This window comes from Melopsittacus undulatus, chromosome 13 (genome assembly GCF_012275295.1).
Source record: "Melopsittacus undulatus isolate bMelUnd1 chromosome 13, bMelUnd1.mat.Z, whole genome shotgun sequence".
NCBI lineage: Eukaryota > Metazoa > Chordata > Aves > Psittaciformes > Psittaculidae > Melopsittacus > Melopsittacus undulatus.
The window spans coordinates 2,161,393-2,180,247 of record NC_047539.1 but is presented as its reverse complement, the minus strand read 5'-3'; the positions used below and the strand labels follow the sequence as shown (position 1 = coordinate 2,180,247).

General features: G+C 37.2%; 1 protein-coding gene across 4 annotated transcripts in view; it reads right to left on the bottom strand.

Annotated features, from left to right (window-relative positions):
• Positions 1–18,855, bottom strand: part of BCAS3 (BCAS3 microtubule associated cell migration factor) — a 355,971-nt gene that overhangs the window by 205,236 nt on the left and 131,880 nt on the right. For all 4 annotated transcript variants that reach the window (XM_034068741.1, XM_034068742.1, XM_034068743.1 and 1 more), the window contains exons 17-19: positions 5,051–5,175; positions 4,296–4,461; positions 2,844–2,944 (exon numbers count right to left, since the gene is read on the bottom strand). In XM_034068741.1, the coding sequence (XP_033924632.1) occupies positions 2,844–2,944; positions 4,296–4,461; positions 5,051–5,175 (392 nt within the window). The remainder of the gene's footprint in view (positions 1–2,843; positions 2,945–4,295; positions 4,462–5,050; positions 5,176–18,855) is intronic.

The window sequence follows — 18,855 nt, the reverse complement described above, 5'->3', positions numbered from 1 at the left end:
CCCTCCAACCAGACCGCCAGACGTTTCATTGTTCTGTCCGTCTGCTGACAGAGGTACTCTGTGCTAAAAAGCACACTGAGTATTTTTCAATGACCCAGGGGGCAAAGGTCACTTATTATAAATGGATAATGAGACCTAATGCAATGTTCTGAGTGTGGACAAAGAAAGGGTCTATCCATACCCCCTTGTGACTTGGTCATTCAGGCTTTTATTTCCCCTGCACACTTAATGGAGCCAAACAATTGGCAGAAATGCTATACAGAAACTGAGAGAAACTGCTGTATTCTACCTCTGATAGACAGATACAAATAGTGACCCTGAAATGGCGCCAGAATTCCTCTTACCACTAACGTGGCAGACAGATGTAACATTCACCCTAAACCCCTATTTAGCCATTTGCTGGCAATTAAACTTACTGACGGAAGTGATAGCACATCAAACCACAGGCTTCAGCTAATGTCAGACCATTACATTACTGCAGGTAAGGAGAGACAGATAACTTCAGTTTAGCATGTATTTAATAGGTGAAGCCAACAGGTGTCTTAAAGTGTTTTGTGGGAATCTTGCTCTGACTCCATTTTTTCCAAAACTTCATTGAGAAGCTCCAGATAGAATAAATCCAGAAGACAAATAAAACTTCAAAGAATATCAGATATACACAAGTTTCTCCATTAACACCATTTGTACTATGTTCTATAGATACCTTTTTGTCTGTAGTGGTTATTATTCTGTTTTCATTTACATTTCACACTCATTAAAAAGTTCCTATTATGTGAAAAAAACCCTGATTTTAAGTCTTCACTGTAATTCAAGTAATTCAAATTCATTATTTTGTTGCAATTCAGCTACAACTCAATCTTTTTCCTTTAAACAGTTTTCTATACTAAACTATTTGACATGCATCGTACTTGAACCATTAATGAAACACACAGAATGAACCACATCCATCCCTGTTTTCAGACTGTGGAATAAATGTGATCTGTGTATATAAGCTTTGCTATTCAAAGAAAGGTTTTTGTTCAGACCATATCATTGCATTACATTGTTTTTCATTTCAACAGAAACTGAAAAGCAGACAAACTACTTCTACAAAATGTCCAGAATTCTCCAGAGAGCATTCTGTGTTCTTGGATGCATTGTGCAAGAACTGCATGCTGCATACAATAATTTATATATTCGTATGTTTGATAGCATGCAAGAGAAATAGCTGAAACCCGTATGGATGGCAATGACATCTTGTAACTAGAGAAGAGAATTTGGAGAGGGGGAGGAGGGGGAATAAATCTGGCCCAAACAGCAGAGATGCAAGGATCCACAAATACGGGTAGTGTTTGTGAATTGAAGCTGGTTTTGGAGACTGTTTCAAGACTACTCAGTAGCAACAGCAACAATGATGCATAAGCAATGGATAAAATTACAGATACCAAAATGAGTTATCAGCAGCATAAACAGACTCTGGCAGCAGCCACATTAAACTACAATACAAAACTAGACCTATCTCTATAGTTAACAGTGTCTATTAACAGTTTTGATATAAAATACAAATATATTTGTTGACCTGATTGGACTTAACAATTCAAAATATTTTAAAATCAAAGTATAGGCTCGCATACCTAATTTTAGACATAGTAATGTGAAGAGAGATCCGTATTTGTATCACAAACTGTCATACAACCAAAATACATCCCTTCAATGACGTTTTATCTCAAAGCAGAACTCTCATACCTGTATGTCAGAGTAAAACAACACAGGGATCTAGCAAAAAATTCTAGCTCAAAGGCACATCTAACACAGTGTTGTGCACGACTAATCACCTTTTCCATACTCTTTTCTACCTCTTGAGTTTTCTTCCTTTTCCTACGCAGCATGGAACAATACCTTGTGGGTTCCCACAACATTTTACACTTGAAGAACATGCAACAGATGGAAAGGTAGAAGCAACAGAACTAATCTGGCGCCAGTGTCACTTTTACCAGTCATGTTCAAGCTGCCTTTTGGCCCAGATGTCCACTTTCTGCATTTTAAAATGCCTGTGTCACATCATGTGCTGGCACTGGCTGCACTGACAACTGTGCAGAGGCTCTAGTTTCCCCATGAGTACCTTTACATATGTCAAGAGTTGCTCCCTTGTGAAACTTCAAATGCTATATCATTTTGATCTTGACTACCTCCTAGATACAGAATTGTTACTTACTGTTAATATTATTTTCTTTTCTGAATGGTCAAAATAAAAAATAACATAAATACTCATTTATCTATAAAACCAATATAAAATACATGGGTTTATATGATATACATATACCGTATATCTATAGATATATAAATGTTTCTGAGTATGCAATGCCATGCATATTGGCTCCTTGCAAACGACGTGGCTGGATAAGACAGAGGACTAGGCAGGTGGGCAGCCAAACCTGGAAGCAATGCCAAGGCTCCCGAGGGAAGCAGCTGTCTGAGACTCTGGCTGGAAGTAGCCCAGCAATAAGGAGTTCCAGGGGAGAGGGAAAATGCAGATGCACTGGCTTGTCACTGAGTACTGAATTCATGAGAGGAAATGGCTAAAAGCATGAGAAGAAATGAGGTGAAGAAATCCTGAAGACTTCAGGGGATCTTCTGAGTCACACTTTCAAGGCCAGCCAAACACTCACATTTTGGGTATATGACAGGATCACAACTTTGACTTATACCAAAAAGATATTTATATTCACTACCATTACTAATATAGTTACATCAGCCCTATTCTGGGTTAAATGTATTCTGAAATAAATGCAGGCTGAAAAACTAAGTCACACTCAGCTTAAAATGTGCACATAAGACAAGACAAAAAGTTGTCAGCTACTTACAGCCAGCAAGAAGATACTGGTAGTACTGCACAGCATCTGCAGCCAGGAGGAGTGGATGGTTTGCATTAAATGGTGGTTGGAGTTCATTCCACTGAGGAGTTCTGAGGTAAAACACAAGACTATTAATATTTTAGCTAATACAGAGAATGTAAATCAGTGTTTCTGTCATCACATGTAATTATCTATACAAGCTCACAAAATGTTTGTAATTATTTAAATTAGCTTGTTCAAACACTGCAATACACCACAGGCACTTGAGCAGCAGGACCAAATAGCACAGATTGTGAGGCAAAGACAATACTCGTTTGTTGACTGCAACATGGTCTGCTCAAGATGAAGGTGGTTTAGATTAAGTTGGTAAACATGTTTAGGACCCTTGTATGTCATGCTGACGTTATATAAACACACAACAGAAACTGGGGAGCTTTTTTGTTCTGTTAACTAGCACTACTTCGATACTGTAAAGTCATTGAGCATTCACAAACTGTGAAAATAAAGCTGTGTAAAGTTATGGACTATTGATCCAATTAGAATTTTCAATTCCATTACAACCTACTCATTTCAACAATAATGGTCTAGAAGTCTGCGTTGTAATTTTAATTAGGGTGGGCCATTCCTAAATAGCTTGGTAAATCAAGTATCGATCACTCTGGTCCAGCCATAAGCAGCACTAAGGAATATAGGAGCCAAGAAAAATCGATAGGGAAATATTTTAAAACGTCAAAAGCACTGACAACACTTTCTCATCAATTTTTGGTTACTTTCTTCTGCGTGTCAGGAATAATTTCTTCAACTGCCTTGAAAAATGCTACCTTCAGCTACTTAGAGGATAACTTGCTGAATTCTTCGCAATGCTTCACTGTGGAAACCTCAGGGCAGAATTTCGTACTTTAACACTATTAAAATAATTGTTTCTAGTCCTTATGTAAAAAACTAAATTACAATCTGATCATTTGAAATCACCAATTGATAAGGATCTCTAATGATGTGTAAACACATTCATGTACCTCCATGTTTATAGAAGTACTTAAATGCTTAGCTCCCCTTCAGACATGTAAGCACAACACAAGTACAGGAAAAGGTAGGTTTGAATATTGAGAGCCCTCTCTTTCAATGGAAAACCTTGAGAGTCTTTAAGATAAACTTTAAGATAAAAATAGGGGTGAAACTCAAGAATCACGGTTTGGGTTGGAAAGGACCTTAAGATCACCTAGTTCCAACCCTCCTACCATAGGCAGGGATGCCTTACCCTAGACCGTACTGTCCAAGTCTCTGTCCAGACTGGCCTTGAACACTGCCAAAGATGGAGCATTCACCACTTCTTTGGACAACCTGTTCCTGCTGCTCAGTAGCCTCATGATACATGAATGAACATTCACCCCTTCCAGAAAAAAAAGATCACAACCATTTCCTGGACAACAAGAGGAAGAAACAGTAAAAAGAATGAGCTACCTAACCAAAGTCCAGCTGGCTCTTGGGCATGTCACCATTTCCAAAGGTGTATCATCACTGATCTTCGGAGCAGTGCTGAGTGGACGTGGTTCCAATACATGCTCCACCAGGCTGCCATAACAACTGATAATATACAACGACTCCACTACAAACTGTTTTGATTGATCTGTTTGCAAGAAGAAAGAAAATCTTACTGCAATAGCACAGCAGAAACAGTAAAAATTTTTACAGGAATAGTAGACCATTCTTTTAAGTCTCTTGTTTTATGTGCTTGCACTCAAACCCACCAGTTAAAAGAAGTGAGAGGACTGGAAAGACAAAGAGAAAATGGTACCAAGCACAAAATTTTCCCTTTGTTTCAAAAAAATATGATTATCTGATTTAAGAGAAGGTGGAACAAGAGTTTCACACCAAGGTGGGTCCAGGTGACAACACGCTGCCAAACATATGTCTGTACGTTTGCTTTAGCAAAGGTCCTTTACCTCACAGTAACACTTCACACAGTATTTCTGAATTGAACAAAAGGTTGTTTTCTCTCATTGCATCATAATAAAGAAACAATGATTGATTTCACTAATTAAACTTTCTTGCAAATTTTGGTCCTATTTACCGAAAGCACCCCAACCATGCTCCCCAAAATGTCCACTGTCACTGTTTCAGGATCAAAATCTACAGATAAGCACTATCTGCTCACAAAATGAGAAAATAAACTCAATTCAATTTAAATGCAAGTCCCATTTTCGGAATATACCAACCTTTTTCTCTTTTCAGACCAGGATTGTTTGCAAACCATGACCTTGATGCTCCAAAGACTGCAGCGACACAAAACTCGCCCCCCACAGACTTACTGGGTGAAATCTGTGGGGCTGGTTTGGATTTGCTTGAAGAAAGAATAAAAAATTATGAAAGTTATTTTCTCAAAAATCAAGATGTCCCTTGCTTAATAGTCATTCTCAGATATTAATTCAGAAATGGTGAATATCTGCAGTTCCCATAAGATTTAGCAGAATTTACAGATGCTTAGTGGTTCTCAATAATAGGTCCTAAATTCCCCTTGATCACTGAACTCATTAACTTGAAGGGCAGCATTGGCTCATAATGGAGAATTAGTTGGACTGTTTAAAAGACCCAATATTGAATATCTGCATTCAATAGAAACTTCTGAAGTGAATACAAACATTTATAATTGTAAGTCCTTTGGGAACTTTAATATAGATTCTGGGTCAGTCTTTCTAGGTGGTTGATATTTTCTGGCATTTTCAAAAGAACCCTCTAACTAATGTTAGCATTGACTGCTGATCTGTATATCTGCACATTGAAACCACTTGGATATATATGACACGAGCAAGAGGGTAAGAGGGAACAACATGCGGAGGATATGAGGAAAGGGGAACAATGCATACACCCATGAGCTACGTGTTAAAACAAATCAGTAATTGTAACATGTAAAAAGAGATTAAGATACATTCTCCTCTGAAACTCCACAATGTGCATGTAGCAGATCCAGTGGTTTATAATTATGTTTTATTGAAACATCATTTAGTGTTCCTCCCTACAGGAAGCTGAAGATACACAACATTCTGCTTTCTATAAACTCAAAATTTGCCCATTTCCTCAGTTCATTAAACCAGATTTTTACCCTTCCCTTAAGAGAAAAGCTGCCCAAGAAGTTCATGCAGGATTCCTCCTTCTCCACGTTCTATTTTTTTCCTGCCTTTTAAACTGGACTTCATGATACTTCTCTCCCTATTCTATTTCACTGCTCCCTTGTCTTGCCACCTCTCCTTCCTTTCCTTTTTTCTTCTATTAATTTCTTGTTCCACATTATATCAAGCCTGTGATTACACTATCATATTGACTTGGTCATTTTTTGGTATTGATCTTCAATTCTGAGAAGTGTGTGTGCAAACAAATTATTGCAAGTATCATGATGGAATTAAGCACAATAAGAATATTTTAAAACAGGAGAAAGCAACTCAAACACTGAGCATGACTAGAATGGCACTTAATTCATAGCATCCTTTTTTTCAGTGACAAATTAGCTGTATACAGGTGAAATGGTTCCACAGAATGAATCAATAGGGGTATTAAAGCAAAGACAGATTATGAATCAACATAATGTAAAAATAAAATGAGAAAAGTAAGGTAAACCAAAACTATTCTACAAGCTGGGCTTTTCTGAAACTCCTGCTCCTGACTGTGAATGCTGCACCCACACAAACCCCCATGTCTTCGTCCCTGGTTCCTCACAGCTCAGTCCTGATCCCACTGAAATAAATGGCAAAACTTGCCCTGATCTCAAACGCTTCATTTCCTTCCAACAAGAAGTAGTAAGTGACATGTGGAAAATAATATGGCATATGGTTAAAAGCACATCGCCTCCATCATTACTGTCACGCTATGTGAAACATTTAAAATCTCCTTCAACTTGAACTCACCTAAAGCAGCAAATACTTTCTATGAAACATTTCAGAAATTAGGGCATGTACAATAATGGGAGAAAAGATTGTCTACGTCATACTGTATTTTCAGCCAGGTTTCTGAAAGGGATGTACAGAAGTGTAACTGAGCTTCCCAGCACTTTGTATGCTATTACTGTGCCAGTTTTACACACGGGCTCACTGAAGCATAGAGGGGCTAAGCTGTTTGCCATAAATCACACATGCAGCAAGCCTACGGTCACACATTTCATTTAGAAGAAAAAAAACACCCACCCAACAAAACAAAACAGACGAACTTTTAAAAGGAATTCCATCACACTGATTAGAGTCAATGGAAAGATTCAGACACACTTTCATGGACTTAGATCAGTCCTGAAGCTCTCACACATGCAGAAGCTAGAATGTCACAAAAGAGCAATTGCAACTTAGTCAGTAGCTCCGATACTGAACCACCACAAAGCACTTAATATCCAACTGTTAAATCTACAGCTATAGATTACTGGGTCAGAAATCTGTGTTCCAAAATGTTATGAGTATAAATATATTACCTTGCTTGCAGTGGCAATTTATGATCTATATTGGAATATTTTATATTAACATATGAAGTATTTATTAGCTACTCAGAAAAATGCAGAATTCTTTCTCTTTGAAAGAGCTGTCACAGAAGCAGTATTTTTAACCAGACCTGTAAAAAACTGTGTATCAAGAAGTGGTTTTAGCTCTCACCTTCCAAGTGTTCACACTAATATTCTTCCAGAAATGAAATGTAATGTATCCACTAAGTAGAGACTTCTTACTGATCTATACTTCAATCAATAAATGATCAGGTTTAATACAGAAAAAGATTGTTCAGAAGGACAGTGCTACCCATTGATCAATACAAAACAAACTATGATAGAGATATGATTCAGCTGTATACACTTCCTCTTATGAACTCCTGAGAAGATAATCCTTCCACACTATCTTAATACTCCTAATATTCTGATGTTTTACTCTATACAATCTGAGGTTATTCATTAAAATAATCTAAAATGAAAAAAAAAGGCAGCAAATGCTGTTCTCACCTACAGACTGGAACAAGCTTCTACAGAGCCATAACTGACTTCCATTTCTTCAAGCCTTTCAGTTCAAGGAACCTGGTACTCTAAAACCACTTTTTTGCAGAGATCTCCCCATTCGCAGTCCCAAGACCTATGCCGAACCTTAAAGGAAATGGTCTAAGCTACATTCTAGTTACACCATGCCTTTAAGATGTACATCTCTCAAGGCATGCATTTAAGTGTTGGTTTCAGTGCCAAAACATTTGCCCTTCAAGAAGGATGTTTTGTAGACAGAAAGAGCAGACCTTGTAAAACATGATTACTCATGTGGTTAAACTCAGTCCTGCTCAAAAATAAAGACAAACAAAAGACCCGACTAGCACATCATACTGGTTCAGAGACAGTTCTGAAGAAACTGCTGAGATGTCAACAAGTCTGTCCTATTGTAACTGAGGAATCTTTTATTTTACCACCATTTTACTTTATCCCCGAGTTTTCATCATTACATTCCAACTCAAATTTCTTTCCTTCAGCAATCCTCAAAAGCCCAGTTATTTCCAGGAACAGTAATGCCATTAGAAAAATATATTTTCATGTCATTGTGATATTTTAACAACTTGGAAACTATAAATCCTCATTATTATGTAGATGCAAACACCCTTTCAGCTTTATAAATGATAACAAAACAATCATGTTGAAGGCAGGTGGTGAATGACTGGTTTCTGCTATGAACTCCTGCTCTTTACTTGCTCTTAGCCTGTCAGCACTTCGTAAATTATTCCAAGAACTGAAATTAGGGCACATTTGGCCTCGCTTTTAAAAACAGTTAATTTAAAAGAATCTTCACAATATGCTAACTTTCAAAAGATTATACCATATTTTTACTGAGAGGCACTGCCATACAGGGAGAAGTGAAGGTTGTTGGGAATCAACACTAAAAACAAGAAAGTGAAGCTAACGGAACCAAAGTTCTCGTAATTCAATCTTCCACATTAGAAACAAGAGCATTATATAAAAGGAGGATAAAAAGTCAGAGTACTTTTTCCTCTCTGGGTCTACCAAACTGTGTAACTACACCAAGAATTAAATGAGACACAGCGGTATTTTTATCCCAATTGCATCTGTGCAGGAACCTACACCAGCAGTACAATAGTAATAAAAAATCCCTTTCATAGTTCTTGTTCTGCTATAAGTTTAGTAAGAGCTGTGCCTCAACTGAAGATCATGTTCATGTCATTTCAGCCACCAGCAGTTGACATTCACCTACACCAGCTGAAGTCAATGACAAAGACACCTACTAAAGGTCAAGTTAATCCCAAACTCCAGCTAAATACCACAATATTTGGGGAAAATTGTGTTATTGACTTTTCTAACATAATTTGGGGGATAATTTCAAATGTAGAAACACTGAGATGTAGATGTATACATGTCCAGTGCAAAACATATATAAGTATTTTGTACTGAAATGGCATAAAAAGTGATGGAAGCAAACTAAAGAAGAAAAGTAAGACATCACTTTGACAGATCTTAAAAAGAGACTCAGCAACAGCATGCAAGTTCTCTCATGTTGACAAGGCAAAAGAAAACGTGATCTACTGAAACAATTCAATGTTACCACCACCTGACTTTTGTAACGAATCATAAAAATAATAAGTAATGTCAATACTGTAACTACTTTATTATAATTATTATTCTATTTTAGGTATGAAAATCAGTAACAATCAATACTATTGAAATATTTTGAAAACTATAGGCAAATATGAAAATCAGAGTACAGTGTAGTACTGGAGTGCTCCTCAAAGAGCTTTAGGTCTCAAACTACTGCTGGCTCTTAAATTTGTCTTCATGTTCATAGTCAAACAAGTGACATGACTAAAAAAAATAACTAAATCGCACATATATGGTATAAAGGAACTGCTTTACAAATTAAAATAGTGAGAGTCTGCAAAGACTGAGAATCACATTGATTTTATGTTCCCAAAGAATAGGCTTCAAACACATCAGATTCATAAAAACAAAAACACTTATCCACAACTCCACAACTAACCCCACTGAAATGGAAACATACCATTTCTAGAGGTAAAACCTTATCTGGGCTACATAAGCAGCAACAAAAGTACCACGAGAAAAATACAGCATGAAATTTGCAATTACACATAGAATTAATGAAAAGCATATCTGTCTCAAAAGATGTAATTTTAATTGATTTATCACTCTGCCTAAAACAAGAAAACAAAGACACGTTTCCAGTCATCAAATTACGGATAAAACAAAAAAAGCAAGAAAAGAAATGGTAGGCTTCTTTACTCGCCAGGCAGCAAGCTGTCAAATCTCCATTCATGTTGTTTACATAATTTTAGGTCTCATTAAGACCTTAATGGAAACAACATGATTTCTTCCCCCACCCAAAGTGTGTTTTTTATCCTAATTTCACTGTAGGCTAGTAAAGACCATATTTTTGAGCTAGCACTGGCATTAAACAAACCACAAAAGAGTCTTGTGAAAGACAGACAACAATTTTTGAGTCTATTTCCTATATTCCCCTCTTTAATCTAGGCCTTTTAATCTTGCCTCAATCTAAAATAATTTCTGGTTGACAAGCATCTTTGCTGCTTCATGCAGGGGCTGACCGACACATCCATTTGCTAAGACAATCCACTTTCAAAACTCTCCCTCCAGAGCCTTTTCAGTTCTTAGATCACGATCACACGAAATACTTAGGTGCATCACAAGCTACATTTTAAAATGGTTCTTAGGAAGTCCTATAGAGTGATCAGATATTCCATAGGAATAGGGCAATGTCTCCTTTCCTGTAGTGTCCTATTTAGTGTTTTTCCATTTCCTCCCTTTGCTGTAACTCCCGTGTCCCTCACCAGCTCTCCTCTCAAGTCGCTTGTATCCTAACAAAACTCTTGGTAAGTTCCCTCTGCTGAAGATAGTATTTTGACAGAAACATAAGGGGGTGATACATGTGGCACAAACTTGTAGCAGTAGAAACAAGAGCCACATATGAATGTTCTAACAGATACTAAAAAGCATCCCCAGCTACAATTAAAACAACCCCCTCCCAAAAACCCCACCTCCTAGCTGAAAGTTTCTAAGTTTTCTAAGAAAGTTTTAAGATGTTCAAAATTCTTCCACTCTTGTTATCTGGAACTTCAAGCACCTACTCCCATCTCATTATACAGAGGTGCCTGGGGGTTCTGTAGCGCTGCATGAAGACTGAACCAAGCTCCACCATGGGGAAACTTGTTAAAATTTGCTTTTATTTCTGTCTACATGTTTGTAATATGCTGCAGTTTTACGTATTAAAACAACCCCCCCTCATAATTTTAGATGTATTATTCTAATGGAACTGGGATTTGTTTGGTTGGTTGTTTTTTCTCTCAAGTGTGATAAGCTTTTTGGTTTTGAGTTTTTGTTTGTCTTGTTCTTTGTTTGGTTTGGGCTTTTTTTTACAGTGCCCATTTTACTTCACCTCTCCTACTGCAGTATTTCACTGTCTACTCACTGCTCATCTGGCTTATTTTCAAGAAGTCATCATTGATGTTTTCTGTCTGTAAGCAACTTAGTGCCACAGGAATAAAGAAAGCAATACAGGAAAAAAAGAGGTTTGTGTTGGAAAGCTGTTGCAATCATTTTTGTCCACTGGGAAATAATTTATTCTTTCAACTTTGCTGCTACTAAAAAATTCCCCCTCACAGGTAAAAATGGAAAAAACAAGTGAATGCTTTGACAATGCTTAATGGTGAACACGCATCCATAGCTTAAAAGTGAAATTATGCAGTGCTTCCACCTATGGATCAGCCATGCAAGTCAACAAATTAAACAAAAAATTAATCCAAAATTAAAGTCTAAGCACAGCGTTATTTTCAGTGAGGACAGCAGATGAATTATAGGCATGCTGGGTTTGAACTGGGAACTCACCATGGAGCTTTTATGGAAAAACATCCTGCTCCAAACAGGTAAGGTCTTCATGTAAAGGGGAAAAATGCACAGAAATTAGATGAAAACTCCATTACCAACAAGTACACTGTATAACATGCTATTAAGATTTATGCAGAAGGTAAACAAAATAATTTCTTATAACCATTCATGATGCCCTGAGAGAGATGTAGATCCCTAATGTCACCAACATGCTAAGGCTCACAGACACAACTGCCCAGGTGAAAGTCCCAGGGACAATACAGCCACCCATGGAAGCAGGAGCTGACGGGGCAGGCTCCTCATGCACAACTGCGGTGACAAACATAATGCACCAGTTGCAAGCAGGCTTTAACATTATCATTCAAGTTAGACACAGCTTAGGTTTCCCTACTGAAAGCTGCTTCTAAACCTGAGGCAAAAGGAGTCAAGAGCCTTCAACCAACATTAAAGTCAGAACTAGCAGAGGGAAATTAGCATCGAAAGCAACAAGTATGTGGGTGTTTTCCATGAAACACTAAAGGTCTGAGTGGGACAGTTTTACAAATATACTGAAAATAGGCAAGTCCTAAGTAAAAACCACAGGTACAAACACAATTTATGTTTGTATTACTCAGCCCTTTTCCTAGGATAGAAACACACCATTAAATTAAAAACCTTTAGCAACTGTATGACATAGCAATACTATTCCCCCACTTAAAAGTTTGCATGGAATGCAGGAAAGAGAACCCTAACTTACTTCAAGTATCTCTGCTGTTAAAAATCACGTGATGTAGAGCCTAATGCTTTTGGTCATTCAACAATTTATCTTCAGTGTGATTTGATTTATTTTCTGTTCAAGTATTTTGTACTGTGGATAGTTTTTACCGTGGTATCACACCCCATTAATTTCAGTGCATTTTTAATGGCTATCTCCCTTGTTCTTTGCATTACCTTTCAAACAGCCATCACCATACCGACCTTTTCATAAAATCTGAAAAGGAGGAATGGGAGGTGAATTTAGAGCTACTCACATGCTCCAGGCTTCTGTGATTCTCATTTGGGATATACCTTCATCCACAAAATTGCTGAATAACTGATTTTGTCAATGTCTGTCTTTTTTCTTTTCATACTCTGACTCAGCGATAAATTCTGGCAGGCTGAAGCAAGTGAAGTATTTTCAGGTAATGAACTAACAGAAAATGTCTATCACAGAAAGATGTCTAAAGTGCTCAGTCATATGCTTGCACAGGTAAAGGGATACCAGCCTGATAAAAGGAATTCTGTGAAAAATATTTGGCACAAGCACAACATCAATGAATGGAGACATCCCCTTAAAAAACATTTAGGTGAAGGTACAAACCAGGACATATATTCTTCGACATGCAAAGATATAAAAATCCAATAAGGAACAGAATATTATAGAAAAAAAACACCTATATTTCATTAGTAATATAGGCCAAAGCCCATACTGAACATCTTTTGAACTCGGTCATAAATTAGCCTTTAACTATTCATATTTAAATAAATGTTTGGTTAATACTTTGTATTCTACCCATTTGATAGAACCAGCTGCCTCTCTACACATAATATATCATCTTTGAATAGTAATAAAACCCAATTAAACTGTATGAACTGCATAAATTGTATGATCTCCTATACAGTCAACACATTCAGCCTCCAAGTCAAAGACCATTCTAATGGCTCAACAGAAGATGAGCCCAGCACTATTACACTGTTTAAATGTAAAGCTAAGTTTTCTGCACAACTCATAACAAATATAACTTAAAACCTAGAATGCATCTAGTGTAGATTTGAAGAGTCATTGGAGAGTGTTTGAATCTGACTAGGAGCTTAGAATTTTTAAATGATGATCCTGGATGTTTTGACAAGTTTTTTCCTCTGTGAAGCAGTTTTTCTATTGGCAAAACCAGGCAAAAGGCATTTAGCTGAGCTCAGCAGAACATTTCAGAAGATAACATAAGCTTCCACCCCCTCACCAAGCATAGTATATTGGTCAACAGCACACTATGTTGACCTGATTATACTTCCAAATTAACAAATTCTCTATTTTAATTACAAATTGACCCAGGTGTCTCAATGGAAGGTTTGGTCTGTTTGTTTCTAAAATGGATACAAAACCTCATAAAGAAAATATAATTACACTTTCAAAGACTACAGCAGTCTTAATAAAAAGCCTTAAGTGTGAGAAAGACAACTTAGTATTTCCTTTCTGTTCACAAGACCTAGTTTCTTATATGGTGGCTATCCCCACCCTGATATTTATCTAAGCAATTCTTTTTCACTGTTTCCTTCATATAATATGAATGGTGTGCTAACAGAGAGAAAGAGAATTCACAAATTACAGGAGTACCCAACCTTGAAAAGACAACACCAGATGGCTGCGCTCAGTGACAGGCACAGAGCAATGCCAAGGCAAAAAAGTCGCTGAGGTTCTCCATTCTCACAGCTAGTGAGAAATTCCAAAGGAAAATTACGGAATGATGAAGATTCACAATTCAAAATTCCAACAGAATTAATTTAATTTCTTATCTTATCTGATTCTGAGTTTTAGCCAATTGAAAACTGACACATACTTTGACTTTGTGATACTGTGTTTAATAAAAACTATTTAGGTTTCTAATAAGCTGTGCAATATCCGTCTACTGTAACCCCCATCACTATATGTTGCCATAGCAAGAATCTTCTCACAGTGACATGTGAACAAAACCGAGTGCAAATCACTGTATTTCATATCAAATACAAATCACTACAGTAGTTGCTTTATTACCAAAATGTATTATATAACCTAAGGTGACATAAAACACCTTTGAGAAATGCGCCAGAAAGAGAATGGCTTCAGTGTGCAGGAAAACTGACCTACTGCACTGGGTTCTTTAGCTTGACTTTTAGGGTTTTTTCTTGACATTTTCAGTTACTTTTTCCTACTTAATTATATTATGACATCATGACTTTGCACTCCATATTTTTGTTTGCTTCAGCAGTAGAACCTGGGATAAATTAAGCTGAATCAAAACAAAACAAAGGGATGTCACTGATTTTCAGTACATATAATGTAAGCAATGAGAAACACTAAAATGATAAAATTGCATCAGACACTTTACCTACTTTTTCCTTTCCTTACTGGGGGTGGGATGAAGGATGGGTAGAGTTTCATGCTTCAAAACACACTATCTAAATCTTCTGGATGGAAAAAAATTAAGGCTTATTCCTTTTCCTGCAAGGTATGTTGGATGTCTGTTTTGACAAGACCCAAGTAATGCAGGTTACATCCTGGTGTTTCACCAAAGCTATAATGAATTTGGGAATGAAGTATGATACAAATATAATGACTATATCCCTTGAGAAAGTTAAAACAAATGCTGCTGTCAGAGAAACCAACTTTTACAATAGTTTTTCTTCTGGGAGAATTATTGTATCTTTTATTTTCCTCCTTCTTACTGCACTACAGCACATCTGTGCCTCCACATTCTTACAAACTGGAAACTAACTAAAACTCATTCCACAGACACAAGGAAAGCTTATAAAGCTACTGCAAAGCACAAAGCTGTCTTCTAACATACTCTGATTCACTGCCGTTTATAGACAAGCATGAGATGGATCATACAGCTCTTCCTCTTTTTAATCTACAAGCTCTTTGTAAATGAGCAATGAAGTAACCCATTCACCAGACTTGAGAAGGAATTCAGCATTAACAGTAAAATTTTCAGAGGGAAACTGAGGCACAGATATATAAGGACTTATTAAATCTGGCTCTCCTACTGCCTTACATCCCCCTAATCTTTAAAACATAAGATGCTTCCTTACTCATTAGTGTTAGAGTCCCTTTGGGAAAGCCTGTCTGCTCCTCAGAATGTGCTGACAGAACAAACTGCAGGAAAGCAAGTTAATGGTATGACAAAATATAGGGACAAAAATTAAGTGCTTTGTGAAGGTGCGGAAATCACTATGAGAGACCTGAAAGAGCAGGAAAGAAACAGAGGGCAGGGAGAAAGAAAATGATAGTGGTACCAAGAAGGGCAGTTAATGCCTTGAGATACTAGTGCTGAGAATGGAAATTCTATTCAGAATAAGAGAGTTTAATGACTGATCAGAAAATGTTCCAAAATCTACAAGACTGAATGAAAAAGGGGAAAAAAAGAAAGCATCTGTGCTGAGCAGCACCGTAATGACCCAACCCCAGACTCTGGCCCTGCATTCCCACAAGGCTACAGTGAACACTTCTAAAAAATTTACTGCCATTCCACCTGTCAAGTAAAATGCCATTCTCTGCAGCTCTGCTTGAGACAGACAATAGTAAGAGCCCTGATCAGTCCCTTCAGTACCTGAAAAATATTTTGCTGTCTTGGATACTAGCAGTATAAAAACCAACTTGAATTTCTGATTAATAAAAACTGAAAAAATAATTAAGATATTTGGTATTAAAGAAGCTTTTCACACGTTAAAAGCAAATAAAAGAAAAACACAGAACTGATAAATCTGTGGTATTCTTTTAGTCTTGCTTTTTACTTTAAGAAACATAGTGCAACAGATTAAATTTTTAATTCTTTCAAAGTAGCAGTGACAGAAAAGGAACCTGCTTTGAGAGCCACTGAGCAGTGACTCTAAAATCCAAGAGATCATGAGTTCATCTCCTTTTTCTGATCACTGCACAATCACAAGGTTAAGCAGCTGCTTCCAAAGAAGAGCCTTGTTTCCTCGGAGCAGTGCTTAAAGGTGCTGACCATGTAGGTGTAAATACATCTGTCTTTTGCCATTTGCAGTAATACATGCCTCCTACACTTCTCAGAGTGAGGCAGATGGTCCCTGTCCTGTCTAAATATTACACTGTACAGACTTACATTGCTATGTGTTTCTAGAAATATGAGGGCAGATGTTAAATATGTTAAACACACGCTTTGCCCCCTGGAGGTTTAAGTTAAGGCTGCTGTCTCAATTTGGTCATTTTAGGCATGCCAGGCTTCTTGGATCCTAGGCATTCCTCTTAAATCCCTGCTTTATAAATATAGCTTTTCATGTTAATTTTGTGTACTTTCATCAAACGTTTTGGATGCAGAACAAATGAAGGAAGCTCTCAGCTTAGCATTACACATCCACACAGGCTTCACTGAAAATCACGATCCTCATTCATGAAAACTCTATTTACACAGCAGGGCATTTCCCATGACTGCTGTTTCCCCCCACCCCTTACATAAGCTTCACTGAGCAGTTTAAATTTAATTCGTTTTAAAAATTACACAAAATATTACGACAGGGATAGCTTGTGAATAGTAAAATTTACTTAAAGAAAACCATGAACATGAACATTTCTGAATATCTTAAAGATATTTAAGAACAAAACATTAAATAAAATAATGAAGACTTAATACATTTGTAATAGTTGTAGAAAAGCCTCCTTGTATCACCACAGCACTAAGGAAACAGCCCTTGCCAAGGCCACTGCACAAATTACTACTGTAAGCCAAATGCTTTTTTTCAAATCATCACGCTCACCATTGCTCCTATGACCAGACCTTTCCCCTGGCAGACCCTCAGACTGCTTTTTGTTTTCTTTCTGTATCTTACCCCACCTAGTTCTAAATGCCTATTCCCCTTCTACCAACAGAGCCCAGAATTACATTTCCACCCTTCTCTGACTGTACTCTTCAAGTCAGCTTTTTGATACTTTCCCTCTTTGAGGAACTCTAACTTCCTGCTTATCTCCATGCACAGCAACATCTCTTTGACCCCACCTCCCTTCCTGTCCCAACCGAAGACCCCACCTTTCTATACCTTCAGAATTCACCTGATTGCTAGTATAATCTTTTGCTCTCGCCTGCATTTAAATTGTAAGCAGGGGGGAAAAAAAAGAGCAAAAGTAAGCAACTGAAATGTATGCGTGGAAGAAGTTAAGGCACAACGTTATCCCCATACTGCTTCTTTACTGTTTCGTAAGTTCCATTTACAATTATCTATGAAGTTCAGGAACTTATCTGCATCCAGCCTCTGTGCTTAGGGCAATCGCATGTTTGTGAGTCACAGTTTGGCTCAACAAGCCTAATAAAATTCCTGTTTACAGCAGCGAGAGCGGGACTGTTGTTAGATAGACATGTATATAGATACACATATGTATTTTGTGCACACATATGGAAGCTTCAGAAGGTCATCATGCATAATTAGTGCACTAAACAAAACAATACCAGATTTTACACAATGTCCTGAACACTCAAGCACAGAATATGAGAATTACTCAGGGAGACAGGGAATATCCATGTGCTCTCGCCTGAAAAATAATTCCTGGTTCACAAGACACAAGGTGAAATGCACCTCCCTGTTGGGGTCTGAGCAAGAAACCACTGAAGCTAGACAGTGCCTGCACCTATTTGGCAAACACAGGAAAATGTTATGAACCTGCAGGACTCTCAGGTGTTTTGCCTAGCCACATGACATACTTGAGCTATTTGTATTTTAAAAATACAAAAGCCGTCTGTATATGAATGGATTCGAGTTTTAAGTAGAAATTATTCAGGATTTTTTTTTTTAAAGAGGGAAAAAATAGAAATAATTGAAATCATCACCCATTGGCTTTTTATGTTAATTTCAAAAACCAAAGATTTGGAATTTAGCAAAAGAAAAATTTCAACTGATAAACAGCATCAAGTAACTTAAAATTGTGACATTTTAGGAAGCTCACAAAATCTTCTGTTATTATCACATATAGGTATTTAGTAGAGCTTTCCGGAACGAATATTTTCAAGTGCCTTATCATGGCACAGGGGAAAGTATCAAAGTGCAGCTGGCTCAAAAATGAAAGTCCACACGTGAATTTCATAGTACAGAACAGGCACTTCAGTGGAAAAACAAGGTCAAGAAAACAGTCCGATTAAGTTTTGCCTTTATGCTCAACCTGGTTTACTGTCTTTCCAGTTCTGATAGTCAAAAATCATTTCTGCTTGAAAAGTTTGGAAATCAAAATAAACAAACTTTAAGGAGAAGAAAAGATAAGAAAACTTATAACTTATTCTGATTGAATACAGCTCTGCTTATGTTTCATACCAATTCCTGGTGTGAAACTTCTCCTGATGTCAGGAATTCTCTAGTATTTCCCATATGGTAGAAAATGACCCACCCCAATGAATATCCTGACTTTTTAGAGATTTGTTTTCAGGTTTTGAT